The 15,223-nt window shown below is 39.6% G+C and overlaps 1 protein-coding gene across 2 annotated transcripts; it reads left to right on the plus strand.

Moving 5' to 3' along the window:
• The first annotated feature begins 1,047 nt into the window (after nucleotides 1–1,047).
• On the plus strand, nucleotides 1,048–14,778 carry edc3 (enhancer of mRNA decapping 3 homolog). Of its 2 annotated transcripts, none has more exons than XM_082159206.1 (7): nucleotides 1,048–1,180; nucleotides 1,417–1,589; nucleotides 1,830–2,134; nucleotides 2,710–3,054; nucleotides 3,126–3,279; nucleotides 3,362–3,579; nucleotides 11,853–14,778. In XM_082159206.1, the coding sequence occupies exons 2-7, from the start codon at nucleotides 1,426–1,428 to the stop codon at nucleotides 12,185–12,187; spliced, it is 1,521 nt and encodes a 506-aa protein (XP_082015332.1). In that variant the 5' UTR covers nucleotides 1,048–1,180; nucleotides 1,417–1,425; the 3' UTR covers nucleotides 12,188–14,778. The 2 variants fall into 2 exon arrangements, with proteins under 2 accessions (XP_082015332.1, XP_082015333.1); XM_082159207.1 differs by having other exon boundaries at nucleotides 1,830–2,119.
• The last annotated feature ends 445 nt before the right edge of the window (nucleotides 14,779–15,223 follow it).

Consider the following 15,223-nt stretch of genomic DNA (forward strand, 5'->3'; position numbering starts at 1 on the left):
ATCACAGTTTAGACAGCCACTTTTGTGTAGTGTGTGTATAAATTTGTAATATAATTAATATTAAATAATTATTATAATTGAATAATTATTAATAATTAACATTTAAATACATTTGATTCATGTTTAATATTAAATAATAATTTATAATGGCTATTTCAGGTACAATTCTGTCACATGAAGAGGATAAATCGTTCAAGCACTTTTGAAATGTAATACAAAGCTAATTTAATCTACACCACAACAAAGCACACTGCAATAACACTTTAAATCAGATCGTGTATAAGAGCCTCTGCCTCTGGCCAAGTCCTCCTTCGGTTCACCTTCACACACATATTTTTGTCCAAACAAACACTGTGCTGTCACCGCTCAGATAGTCCTGAAGGCATCTCAAGTTCTGTTGGAGTTTCTGGGAAATGTCACTGTGAATTCTTCAATGTTCTTTGCATGATATGTTTCTACCAGACATATGCTGGTTCCTCTTCTGTCTTTGACCTTAACAGGAAACTAGCTTGCTTCTCTTAATGTCACCCATAACCAACAAGAAGATGGCTTGTGTCAGATTCAAAGGCTTATCTAAAAATATTAGATGTTAGATGTAAATATTAACCAACATAATATATATACCAGCATGGTGGTATATATATATATATATATATATATATATATATATATATATATATATATATATATATATATATATATATATATATATATATATATATATATATATATATTCCATATTTCTTCCCATAAAATATAAACAAAAGCCCCTGGTGGCGAATATTGCTTAATTTAATAATACTATTAATGTAATTTAATAGTAATTATAATTATAAAAACTATTATTTAATGATACAATAATATTATATAAATCAAATAATGCAATAATATAATTCAATAATAATTAGGATTTATAAAACAAGATTATAAATATGAATTAATATTAATAATTGCTTTTTGTAAGATTTTTAAGTTTATGCCACAAGCATGCAGCTCAATGTACTTTGGCGGTTGTCCGGTAAGTGGCAGCAAACAGATTCATAACTGATCCTCGATCATAGTGGATCGTCAAAGAAGAAGCCGTTAGCGCAGTCGAGCTCTTCACAAGAGTTCATCAAAAAAATCTATCACGATATAACAGTTACCCGTATTATTTAAAAGGAGTTGCTCTTGATAACAGGTGATGAAGTCATTTTACTAGTTTTATAAAACCGACGACGAAAAAAGTAGCTTATAAAGCCGTTGCGTCCTGTACATCTAGCTGGCTAACATTAGCATCTTCTCATCTAACGTTCGATACTTGATTTATCCATCCATATTATTGTATTCCCACATTCCCCGTTTTTAAGAATTATGTTTTAATAAATAAATAAAAACTCATAAAGAATAGCAAACGTCTTTTTAATCTAATTTCAGCTGGTCGGAATGGCATCAGACTGGATTGGCAGTCTTGTTTCAGTCCACTGTGGAGCAACACTAGGAGTGTATCAAGGAGAAGTATCTTCAGTAGATCAGACCAGTCAGACCATCTCTCTCAGACATCCCTTCCACAATGGAGTCAAGTGCACTGTTCCTGAGGTCACTTTCAGGTAAATAATAAAAACTATGCTATGCCTTGTATGACATTGTAGAGTCTGTTTTTGATCCTTTATGAAGTTCAAAGATGTTTGTAAGGTAGGCAGCCTTGTCTCAGTGGACACATACTACATTTCTGTAGGATTTTGAAGTCCATATATGTACTTTAAAGTCCAGTTCTTAATATAGCTTTTAATACTTGATTAAACACAAGTAGTTACTGTATTAAACGAATACACCTTTTTAATCCGCAGTGCCATGGACATTAAAGATCTCAAAATCCTTGAGATCCGTAAGAGCTCCGCTGAAGTCCCGAGGCAGAATGGTCCAGACTCCAATTCCACGTTGACGCCGCATGGTGGACGCAAGGACAAGGGTGGTGGTGCCCTAGTCAACAGCGCTCCGGTGACGGTACCTAATAAAACTGAACCCAAATTGCAGGAAGGAGGGGTGTCTCCGGTGCCACACTATTCCAAGAGTTACGGGGAACGTCACATGGACGTGGCTGGCCAAAGTAAAGGCTTTAGACGAAGACACAACTCCTGTGAGTCTTTGGCACGTTAGTATTTTCTCCCAAAAAAAGGTTTAAGCCAATTGTTTGGATCTTTTACTGTAGTGTGTGAGTAGAAAATATTATTTTACATTTCCAAACATTCCTTTTGCCATTAATTGTAATAATACAGTGAGATACAGTGCTCCACACGGATATCTGATCTCACCATCATCAAGTCTGTCTGTGATTACATGAAGAAACAGAAAAAATATATATACGTATATATACATATATACATATTTATACAGTATATACACACACATATAGGTAAATATGTGCATATATGTGTGTGTATTAAATAACCTTATTGATATATAATAATAACATTTTAATAACGTATTGATATTATTGTTATCACAAAATAAAATTATGGTGAATAAAATAACACAATAACAAAACAGGGCTTTTACTATTGTAATATTTCATTGTAAAATATTAAGTAAAAATATTAAGAAAAATATAATATAATATTTAATTTAAAATAAAAAAATTAAATTTACGACTTTAATATGACAATACTAATTATTTATATATATATATATGAAAATAACTAATTCCCACTTTAACTTCTTTGTTTCTAGGGTCATCTAGTTGCAAAGGTCCAAATCAGGCCACACCGAAAAAGAATGGCCTGAAGAACGGAGGTCATATGAAAAACAAAGACGATGAATGTTTTGGAGACGGTATAGACGATGTTCTCGATGAGGACTTTGATTTTGAGGGGAACCTGGCGCTGTTCGACAAGGCTGCTGTTTTCTCGCAGATCGATTCGTCAGAACGGCGAGGCAACGGTGCGAGATCTCGAGGGACACCTGGAGAGCAAACGCCATCACGATACCGGCATGACGAGAACATCCTGGAGGCCAAACCTGTCGTCTACAGACAGATCACAGTTCCACAGAATGGAACGAAAGAGTATAGCACTGGTACGAATCTGACCTCATTAACTATTAAATAACTTTGCTTACTTTATCTTAATTCATGCTATTTCTCTCAGACTCAGGGCTGGTGGTACCCAGCATCTCTTTCGAGCTGCACAAGCGTTTGTTAGCTGCAGCAGAAAGTCACGGTCTCTCTCTGGAGCGCAGGCTTGAGATGACGGGCGTATGTGCGAGTCAGATGGCCCTCACGTTACTTGGAGGCCCGAACAGGTTTGTGGGGCTTAAACAGGAATTGCATTGTCAGAAATATCTTCATAGAGTCTGGTTATCATTGGTCTGGTTCTTCTCCTAGACTTACTCCAAAGAATGTGCATCAACGGCCCACAGTAGCCCTGCTGTGTGGACCACATGTCCAGGGCGCTCAGGGCATCAGCTGTGGCCGTCACTTGGCCAACCATGAAGTGGAGGTCATCCTTTTCCTGCCAAATTTTGTCAAGATGTTGGAGGCCATCACCAGTGAGCTTGCACTTTTTGGGAAGACGGGAGGCAAACTGGTTTCTAATGTGAAAGGTGTGGCACTGTTGCATCTACATTTAATAATCATGCACGTTATAACATATAGGTGTATATTAGGGATGTCAATTTACATACATTCCCCTAATCGATCTTTGGTTTAATCATTTATATTGACAGGTCTTGATTTACCATGCGCCATAGGAGCACACCGCTGAAACAGTGCTGATCACTCATCATCTAGGACTTGTTTGTTAGCTCAAACGTGCTGTGTAACACGAGAATTAACCTCATTGGTTCTTTTTGAAGCTCAAACGTGCTGCGTAACACGAGAATGAACGTCATTGGTTCTTTCTGAAGCTCAAACGTGCTGCGTAACACGAATATACCTCATTGGTTCTTTGTGAAGCTCAAACGTGCTGCGTAACACGAAAAATATCCTCATTGGTTCTTTCTGAAGCTCAAACGTGCTGCGTAACACGAGAATGAACCTCATTGGTTCTTGCTGAAGCTCAAACGTGCTGCGTAACACGAGAATGAACCTCATTGGTTCTTGCTGAAGCTCAAACGTGCTGCGTAACAGGAGAATGAACCTCATTGGTTCTTTCTGAAGCTCAAACGTGCTGCGTAACACGAGAATGAACCTCATTGGTTCTTGATGAAGCTCAAACGTGCTGCGTAACACGAGAATTAACCTCATTGGTTCTTTCTGAAGCTCAAACGTGCTGCGTAACACGAGAATGAACCTCATTGGTTCTTGCTGAAGCTCAAACGTGCTGCGTAACACGAAAAATATCCTCATTGGTTCTATCTGAAGTTCAAACGTGCTGCGTAACACGAGAATGAACCTCATTGGTTCTTGCTGAAGCTGAAACGTGCTGCGTAACACGAGAATGAATCTCATTGGTTCTTGCTGAAGCTCAAACATGCTGCGTAACAGGAGAATGAACCTCATTGGTTCTTGATGAAGCTCAAACGTGCTGCGTAACACGAAAAATATCCTCATTGGTTCTTTCTGAAGCTCAAACGTGCTGCGTAACACGAGAATGAACCTCATTGGTTCTTGATGAAGCTCAAACGTGCTGCGTAACACGAGAATGAACCTCATTGGTTCTTGCTGAAGCTCAAACGTGCTGCGTAACAGGAGAATGAACCTCATTGGTTCTTGATGAAGCTCAAACGTGCTGCGTAACACGAAAAATATCCTCATTGGTTCTTTCTGAAGCTCAAACGTGCTGCGTAACACGAGAATGAACCTCATTGGTTCTTGCTGAAGCTCAAACGTGCTGCGTAACACGAGAATGAACCTCATTGGTTCTTGATGAAGCTCAAACGTGCTGCGTAACAGGAGAATGAACCTCATTGGTTCTTGCTGAAGCTCAAACGTGCTGCGTAACATGAGAATGAACCTCATTGGTTCTTGAGGAAGCCCAAATGTGCTGCGTAACACGGGAATTAACCTCATTGGTTCTTGAGGAAGCTCAAACGTGCTGCGTAACATGAGAATGAACCTCATTGGTTCTTGCTGAAGCTCAAACGGGCTGCGCTAACACAAGAATGAACCTCATTGGTTCTTTCTGAAGCTCAAACGTGCTGCGTAACATGAGAATGAACCTCATTGGTTCTTGCTGAAGCTCAAACGTGCTGCGTAACAGGAGAATGAACCTCATTGGTTCTTGCTGAAGCTCAAACATGCTGCGTAACATGAGAATGAACCTCATTGGTTCTTGAGGAAGCTCAAACTTGCTGCGTAACACAAGAATGAACCTCATTGGTTCTTGATGAAGCTCAAACGTGCTGCGTAACACGAAAAATATCCTCATTGGTTCTTTCTGAAGCTCAAACGTGCTGCGTAACACGAGAATGAACCTCATTGGTTCTTGCTGAAGCTCAAACGTGATGCGTAACATGAGAATGAACCTCATTGGTTCTTGCTGAAGCTCAAACGTGCTGCGTAACAGGAGAATGAACCTCATTGGTTCTTGCTGAAGCTCAAAAGTGCTGCGTATCATGAGAATAAACCTCATTGGTTCTTGAGGAAGCTCAAACGTGCTGCGTAACATGAGAATGAACCTCATTGGTTCTTGCTGAAGCTCAAACGTGCTGCGTAACACAAGAATGAAACTCATTGGTTCTTTCTGAAGCTCAAACGTGCTGCGTAACACGAGAATGAACCTCATTGGTTCTTGCTGAAGCTCAAACGTGATGCGTAACACGAGAATGAACCTCATTGGTTCTTGCTGAAGCTCAAACGTGCTGCGTAACAGGAGAATGAACCTCATTGATTCTTGCTGAAGCTCAAAAGTGCTGCGTATCATGAGAATGAACCTCATTGGTTCTTGCTGAAGCTCAAACGTGCTGCGTAACACAAATTATCCTCATTGGTTCTTTCTGAAACTCAAACGTGCTGCGTAACACAAGAATTAACCTCATTGGTTCTTGCTGAAGCTCAAACGTGCTGCATAACAGGAGAATGAACCTCATTGGTTCTTGCTGAAGCTCAAACATGCTGCGTAACATGAGAATGAACCTCATTGGTTCTTGAGGAAGCTCAAACGTGCTGCGTAACATGAGAATGAACCTCATTGGTTCTTTCTGAAGCTCAAACGTGCTGCGTAACATGAGAATGAACCTCATTGGTTCTTTCTGAAGTTCAAACGTGCTGCGTAACATGAGAATGAACTTCATTGGTTCTTTCTGAAGCTCAAACGTGCTGCGTAACATGAGAATGAACCTTATTGGTTCTTGCTGAAGCTCAAACGTGCTGCGTAACAGGAGAATGAACCTCATTGGTTCTTGCTGAAGCTCAAACGTGCTGCGTAACACAAGAATGAACCTCATTGATTCTTTCTGAAGCTCAAACGTGCTGCGTAACACAAGAATGAACCTCATTTGTTCTTTCTGAAGCTCAAACGTGCTACGTAACATGAGAATGAACCTCATTGGTTCTTGCTGAAGCTCAAACATGCTGCGTAACAGGAGAATGAACCTCATTGGTTCTTTCTACAGCTCAAACGTGCTGCGTAACGAATTAACCTCATTGGTTCTTTCTGAAGCTCAAACTTGCTGCGTAACACAAGAATGAACCTCATTGGTTCTTGATGAAGGTCAAACGTGCTGCGTAACACGAAAAATATCCTCATTGGTTCTTTCTGAAGCTCAAACGTGCTGCGTAACACGAGAATGAACCTCATTGGTTCTTGCTGAAGCTCAAACGTGATGCGTAACACGAGAATGAACCTCATTGGTTCTTGCTGAAGCTCAAACGTGCTGCGTAACAGGAGAATGAACCTCATTGGTTCTTGCTGAAGCTCAAAAGTGCTGCGTATCATGAGAATAAACCTCATTGGTTCTTGAGGAAGCTCAAACGTGCTGCGTAACATGAGAATGAACCTCATTGGTTCTTGCTGAAGCTCAAACATGCTGCGTAACACAAGAATGAAACTCATTGGTTCTTTCTGAAGCTCAAACGTGCTGCGTAACATGAGAATGAACCTCATAGACCCTTTTACAGGCCACGTGATCAAATAGTTGCGCGCGCATTTTGGCAACGGAAGTGGTGTTTTTCCCCACTGGCTCTAACGTGTTGGCAACTCCGAAAGTTTATCAAAACGGTTTCCCAGCATCAAAATGTCTGGTTGTTTCGTTTACGGTTGCACTAATCGATATTCCACCAAGGGGCTTAAGTTTTATATTATTCCGACAGGATCACGGCCGTTTCAGAAGAGTGGCTGCAGGCGATTAAACGTGTTGATTGGAGCGAGGACATAATAAAAAATGCTTGCGTCTGTTGTTTAATCCGCTCGCGTAGCTTGACATGCTGGTGATTCTCGCCATACTTCCGTTGCCAATATGCGTGCGCATACGTCATCATTGTGTACAAACAGTAAAAGGGTCTATTGGTTCTTGCTGAAGCTCAAACGTGCTGCGTAACACAAGAATGAACCTCAGTGGTTCTTTCTGAAGCTCAAACGTGCTGCGTAACATGAGAATGAACCTCATTGGTTCTTGCTGAAGCTCAAACGTGCTGCGTAACACAAATTATCCTCATTGGTTCTTTCTGAAACTCAAACGTGCTGCGTAACACGAGAATTAACCTCATTGGTTCTTGCTGAAGCTCAAACGTGCTGCGTAACACAAGAATGAAACTCATTGGTTCTTTCTGAAGCTCAAACGTGCTGCGTAACATGAGAATGAAACTCATTGGTTCTTTCTGAAGCTCAAACGTGCTGCGTAACATGAGAATGAACCACATTGGTTCTTGAGGAAACTCAAACGTGCTGCGTAACACGAGAATGAACCTCAATGGTTCTTGCTGAAGCTCAAACGTGCTGCATAACACGAGAATGAACCTCATTGGTTCTTGATGAAGCTCAAATGTGCTGCTTAACACGAGAATTATCCTCATTGGTTCTTGCTGAAGCTCAAAAGTGCTGCGTATCATGAGAATAAACCTCATTGGTTCTTGAGGAAGCTCAAACGTGCTGCGTAACATGAGAATGAACCTCATTGGTTCTTGCTGAAGCTCAAACGTGCTGCGTAACACAAGAATGAAACTCATTGGTTCTTTCTGAAGCTCAAACGTGCTGCGTAACACGAGAATGAACCTCATTGGTTCTTGCTGAAGCTCAAACGTGATGCGTAACACGAGAATGAACCTCATTGGTTCTTGCTGAAGCTCAAACGTGCTGCGTAACAGGAGAATGAACCTCATTGGTTCTTGCTGAAGCTCAAAAGTGCTGCGTATCATGAGAATAAACCTCATTGGTTCTTGAGGAAGCTCAAACGTGCTGCGTAACATGAGAATGAACCTCATTGGTTCTTGCTGAAGCTCAAACATGCTGCGTAACACAAGAATGAAACTCATTGGTTCTTTCTGAAGCTCAAACGTGCTGCGTAACATGAGAATGAACCTCATTGGTTCTTGCTGAAGCTCAAACGTGCTGCGTAACACAAGAATGAACCTCAGTGGTTCTTTCTGAAGCTCAAACGTGCTGCGTAACATGAGAATGAACCTCATTGGTTCTTGCTGAAGCTCAAACGTGCTGCGTAACACAAATTATCCTCATTGGTTCTTTCTGAAACTCAAACGTGCTGCGTAACACAAGAATTAACCTCATTGGTTCTTGCTGAAGCTCAAACATGCTGCGTAACATGAGAATGAACCTCATTGGTTCTTGCTGAAGCTCAAACATGCTGCGTAACATGAGAATGAACCTCATTGGTTCTTGAGGAAGCTCAAACGTGCTGCGTAACATGAGAATGAACCTCATTGGTTCTTTCTGAAGCTCAAACGTGCTGCGTAACATGAGAATGAACCTCATTGGTTCTTTCTGAAGTTCAAACGTGCTGCGTAACATGAGAATGAACTTCATTGGTTCTTTCTGAAGCTCAAACGTGCTGCGTAACATGAGAATGAACCTTATTGGTTCTTGCTGAAGCTCAAACGTGCTGCGTAACAGGAGAATGAACCTCATTGGTTCTTGCTGAAGCTCAAACGTGCTGCGTAACACAAGAATGAACCTCATTGATTCTTTCTGAAGCTCAAACGTGCTGCGTAACACAAGAATGAACCTCATTTGTTCTTTCTGAAGCTCAAACGTGCTACGTAACATGAGAATGAACCTCATTGGTTCTTGCTGAAGCTCAAACATGCTGCGTAACAGGAGAATGAACCTCATTGGTTCTTTCTACAGCTCAAACGTGCTGCGTAACGAATTAACCTCATTGGTTCTTTCTGAAGCTCAAACTTGCTGCGTAACACAAGAATGAACCTCATTGGTTCTTGATGAAGGTCAAACGTGCTGCGTAACACGAAAAATATCCTCATTGGTTCTTTCTGAAGCTCAAACGTGCTGCGTAACACGAGAATGAACCTCATTGGTTCTTGCTGAAGCTCAAACGTGATGCGTAACACGAGAATGAACCTCATTGGTTCTTGAGGAAGCTCAAAAGTGCTGTGTATCATGAGAATAAACCTCATTGGTTCTTGAGGAAGCTCAAACGTGCTGCGTAACATGAGAATGAACCTCATTGGTTCTTGCTGAAGCTCAAACATGCTGCGTAACACAAGAATGAAACTCATTGGTTCTTTCTGAAGCTCAAACGTGCTGCGTAACATGAGAATGAACCTCATTGGTTCTTGCTGAAGCTCAAACGTGCTGCGTAACACAAGAATGAACCTCAGTGGTTCTTTCTGAAGCTCAAACGTGCTGCGTAACATGAGAATGAACCTCATTGGTTCTTGCTGAAGCTCAAACGTGCTGCGTAACACAAATTATCCTCATTGGTTCTTTCTGAAACTCAAACGTGCTGCGTAACACAAGAATGAAACTCATTGGTTCTTTCTGAAGCTCAAACGTGCTGCGTAACATGAGAATGAAACTCATTGGTTCTTTCTGAAGCTCAAACGTGCTGCGTAACATGAGAATGAAACTCATTGGTTCTTTCTGAAGCTCAAACGTGCTGCGTAACATGAGAATGAACCTCAATGGTTCTTGCTGAAGCTCAAACGTGCTGCATAACACGAGAATGAACCTCATTGGTTCTTGATGAAGCTCAAATGTGCTGCTTAACACGAGAATTATCCTCATTGGTTCTTGCTGAAGCTCAAACATGCTGCGTAACAGGAGAATGAACCTCATTGGTTCTTGATGAAGCTCAAACGTGCTGCGTAACACGAAAAATATCCTCATTGGTTCTTTCTGAAGCTCAAACGTGCTGCGTAACACGAGAATGAACCTCATTGGTTCTTGATGAAGCTCAAATGTGCTGCGTAACACAAGAATGAACCTTATTTGTTCTTGAGGAAGCTCAAACCTGCTGCGTAACACGAGAATGAACCTTATTTGTTCTTGAGGAAGCTCAAACCTGCTGCATAACACGAGAATGAACCTTATTTGTTCTTGCTGAAGCTCAAACGTGCTGCATAACACGAGAATGAACCTTATTTGTTCTTGCTGAAGCTCAAACGTGCTGCGTAACACGAGAATGAACCTCATTGGTTCTTGATGAAGCTCAAACGTGCTGCGTAACACGAGAATGAACCTCATTGGTTCTTGATGAAGCTCAAATGCGCTGCATAACACGAGAATGAACCTTATTTGTTCTCGCACGTCAAGCGATCATGCTTGAGCTTCCGTTTACCACAACTGTCTTGAGTTGATGAATGTTTATATGTGAATAAAAGCCTAAATCCAATCTAAATTCAATTCAAACATAGCGAGCGTGTCAAGCTCACATCCCTTTCTCACAGACTTTGCAGGAAAGTTTGTATTTCGGTCGGATATGTCAATAGCAAAGCAAGTAAAATGATGTGCCTATTACTAATGTTATTTGGCTGTAAAGAGAGAGCACACTTCCGTTGCATGCGCTTGATTGCTGATCTCTCACTCAGCACGTGTCAGTTGGATTAAAACTAAATCGTATATGTAGCCTAAGTAAAAACATGACCTGTACATGTTTTATAACCATATATGTATAATATGTGGTTCCCTAAACAGGAAAACATTATCTGCACTGGAGCGGCTCAAAATGTGTGCTGTATGAAATAGAATAGAATAATAGAATGAACAGTGAACAGAACGGTAACAGCAGCTCGTACAATACATTTTAACAGGCATAATTAAGCATAAAAATAACTCAAGGAAACATCTATTTGCTAAACTAATAAAGCCAACTAATATGATTGATTATGGTTTCTCCAAAATGTAAAAATATATATATATATTTAAATGATTTATTCTGGAAAAATTGGTATTGGTGCATCCATACATAATAGTATAGAATTTAAATATTGTCTATTTAATGGTTATCAGCCATACAATGGAAATAATAAACAGCTTAATGTGTTATACAGACTTTTAATATTGGGCATCCATAATCAAATTAAAGAATATGAACAACATTAAATAGCAGCATTGGGCTTTATCAACTAAATCAGAGACCCAAAACCCTCCCCTCATTCATACCAGATCTGAGCATTTGTGATTGGATCACCAGGTTTTTTTAAAACTCAAAGATCTGTTTCCATCAACACACATTTGGTGCATGAAACCTTTATCACAGTTTCTGTATCTCACATACGTTCCTAACACACCCACCTGAATGCTTTGTTTAGATAGGCTTGGAGGTCTTGGAAACTTCCACACAAAATTGCAAAAACACGTTTACTTTGCATCCACCCACCCTCCTTACATAATATACCAGAACACCTATGAAAGTCAATGAAGATGTTATTTAGAAATGACTTTGTGTTAAGAGTTAAACTACATTAGTAACCTTTGGTCTAATCATCCACTCATTTAAAACAAATGTCATTTCGCCCCCAGACTTGCCTGAGACGCCAGTTGACCTGGTCATAAACTGCCTGGACTCGCACGAAAACGGATTCTTGAGGGACCAGCCCTGGTACAAGGCCGCCGCCGACTGGGCCAACCAAAACAGAGCCCCCGTCCTGAGCATCGACCCTCCAGTAAGTGGACAGGCGCACGCCGTAGAAGCCAAATGGTCACTTTCTCTGGGCCTCCCACTGCCTCTGTCCGAGGGCGCCGGCCGAGTCTACCTATGTGACATCGGCATTCCCCGACAGGTATTCCAAGAAGTGGGGATCAAATACCACTCCCCCTTTGGATGTAAATTCGTCATCCCGCTGCACTCCGAATAAGCCATTGACCTTCACGGTCAAGGCTCACTGAACCTGCCTTAAAGATTTTAAGAATGAACAGATGTCGGTTTGAATGTTGCAGCAGAACTGGAACTTCTCAGTCTCTTATTTTTTTTTTCTCAAATTCTTCTCTACTTCTGTGATGATTCCCATCAAAGGGAAGTGGTGGAAAAACGATACCAGCTCTTATGACAAACCTGATATGCTAAAAGTGGAACCAATATCAGTCTACTCACCGTCTGCTTCATATTCTTACAAAAATCTTCCACACGGCCATTTTAATATGCAAGGCTGATCTTTTTAGATGAAACAACTTTCATAACCCATTAAAAAAATATGCAGATATTCCACAAAAACATCAAAACTGGCTCAAACTTAATGCTACTTAATTGGTCTTATGGCATGTTTGAATCTTATTTTGTTACTTTCAGCATCTCAAATAGAAGAATTTGCTTTTAGTTTACAGTCGGATGTGCTGATTTCGACCGACTTTCATATTTTTTCATAGAAAAATGTGCATTAGATGGGGGGGTTTGCCTTTTTTCTCCCTTTTTTTTTCTTTTTGTGCCAGATTGATGAAAGTCAGTGTTAAGGCACTGAGATTGAGGCAGTTTATTGCTTGCAAAAATCTCGTTTCAAAGCGTTATTTGCTTTGTTGACCAAGCCCAGTGTGCTGTAAATATGTCAGATTGACTGGGTTCTTATCAGTGATAAAATGTTGCACACTTGAATGGTAAGGTAAGTGTACTAAAAAAAACTGTTTGTCAAATTTGGTTGACTTTGGACCATTACTGACCGTTTTAAGCAGTCATTGGCCAATACCACCAATTTTCTTATGCTTATATTCATTGCTGTGCTTTACCTCATTTCCTTTTGGTTTCCGTTCTTAGTGCTAAAAAAAAAAGCAGCTCATTAGATCCTGTTTTAAATGGGTTTCAGATGGAGTCGGTATTGCTTGTTTGGTTATATCAAACAAGGGTCTTTTATTAAGAGAGATGCTCCATGTGTTGCAATAAACCTGCTTGCTGAAATTGATTTGTGATTCTATTATAGGTTATATTGTTGTATGCACAAACCCATTACAGAGCAGAAAGTCAGTGTGTGCTGCTCACTCAGTACTTTTAGGTAATGAATGATGAGTTTTTCAAAAGCACTGATAAAGACAAAGAGATTTTTGTTTGTATCTGCAGATTACCATATGCCTTCAAAGTTCAAATAAGAGGCACTTACTATTCAGGATCCATATGCAACAATAATGAACTTAAAATTGTTTCACAGGTGATGCCAGTAATAACATATTGCTTTCATAAGACTTTATTTTTTACTGTTTTTTTTTTTAGTTTAAGCTTTATTGTCTTCTGAATTTGAATATTTTGTTTCTTCCTTCTCCCACATTTAATTTAGAGGATTTTTTTCTTCTGCTGTATGGCTTTTATCTTTGTTTTCTGTTCATAAGCCACATTCATGGTTTAGGCATAATGGTCATTGTTCCTTTTTCTTTTCTTTTCTTTTTTTGTGGTGAAGCTATGTACAATCTAGGGGTGAAATCTCTAAAGTTGACCACCCCAGATGTCTAATTTTCTTGTCCTAAGTGTTTAGATCAACTAGAAACCATCAGACCTTACTCATCAGCTATTCTCAGTCCTGAGAAAAAAAAATTAAATGTGAATTTTGGCTTTCCTATTAGCTTTTTCTGTTGATGTTTGTGTCTGTAAGGTCATTGGTGCGGCCTCTGATGGCTGTTGGAGAGCCAATGGGCTCATTGAAATTAGCTTTTGAGCTTAAAAGCGAAGGCTGAATGAAAAAAGGCAATTGTTGAAAGCGTTAATAAGTTAATGATGCTAAAGAGATTGCATTGTTTTGAGAACACAGGAAAGTAAAGGTAAATCTTATAGTGGATGAATGCAGATAGGAGAACATATGTCTAATTATACAGCAGTTACTGAGCAAATCCAGCACAAAAAGCTTAAAAATGGTGGTAAAAATCACTTGCTGGTCTTTATGACTTGTTACTTGAGCTTAAGAAGTATTACTGCTGTACAAGTTTTTTGTTTTTGTTTTTTATTCAATTGAATATTTGATGCCTTAGATGTATGTTCAAATGCAGTTTGATATAAATCATTCCTCTGTAGGAGTTTGCTTCTAAAAACTATGACCAAATTCTGTTGAGCAATTTAAAAGATTTTTGAAAAAGTTTTGTTATCTGGTGATGCTCATTTGTGTGGCTCCCCCACATTTGTCACAATGACATAATTAAATACGTTTCTGAAGGTTCCGAGAGGTTTTGTTCAGTATCAAAAGTTGAAAGCTACTTTCCATTCTTTTTTTCCATTCTTATGTCTTTTTCTTTACAAAAGCATGAGATCAAGGTTGTTAGCATTGCGTAATTTTATCATTTATCTCTGCACCTGTTGTATAAGGCAACACAATTCAGTAAACTGGTTTAGACAACAACATCATTACCATTAATTGTGAATTGGTGACATATCTGTTCAGCATAATTCTGATATCACTGGAAAGAAACATTACATGCTTAATACTGTCAACTTTTGAAGTGTAAGGACTGAATAAATAAAGAGAATGGAAAAAAACGTTATGGCTTTCGTTGTATTATTTGCAATTGTTTTAATCTCTTTCCACTTTACAAAACACAATAAAATTACAATACGACCTACTTAGGTAAAATTTTACTTAAATTTTTAATTAACACGTGAATGTTTTTATCGCTGCAATTCTCTTTAAAAGCGCGTGTTGTCGCTCGTGTCTCTGAATGCGAAATTACGAATCCTACCACGGGAAGGGCCTAGATTATGAATATTAATTAGGTCATGCTGACGGTGCTTGGTAACCTTCCTGCAGCGTCCAGTTATGCAACCTCATTAATATTAACGAATATCATAGTACCGTTCGTTAATTCGCCAGCGGGCTACCAACGTCTGCCTTTCAGCCAATCACGTCTCGTCACGCGATTAATATTCATGAGCCAAGCCTTCACCGTAGCAGAATTCGCGCAGCGTTACGACGCATGCGCACTAT

Source organism: Leuciscus leuciscus (genome assembly GCF_965113295.1).
Source record: "Leuciscus leuciscus genome assembly, chromosome: 25".
In the NCBI taxonomy this organism is placed as follows: Eukaryota; Metazoa; Chordata; class Actinopteri; order Cypriniformes; family Leuciscidae; genus Leuciscus; species Leuciscus leuciscus.

What these genes read in the sequence shown, in the direction of transcription:
- edc3 (XM_082159206.1), top strand. Translation starts at nt 1,426, where the DNA reads ATGGCATCAGACTGGATTGGCAGTCTTGTTTCAGTCCACTGTGGAGCA. An exon ending in AACGAAAGAGTATAGCACTG is followed by an intron (nt 3,055 to 3,125) that starts GTACGAATCTGA and finishes TATTTCTCTCAG; the next exon opens with ACTCAGGGCTGGTGGTACCC. An exon ending in ACTGGTTTCTAATGTGAAAG is followed by an intron (nt 3,580 to 11,852) that starts GTGTGGCACTGT and finishes TTTCGCCCCCAG; the next exon opens with ACTTGCCTGAGACGCCAGTT.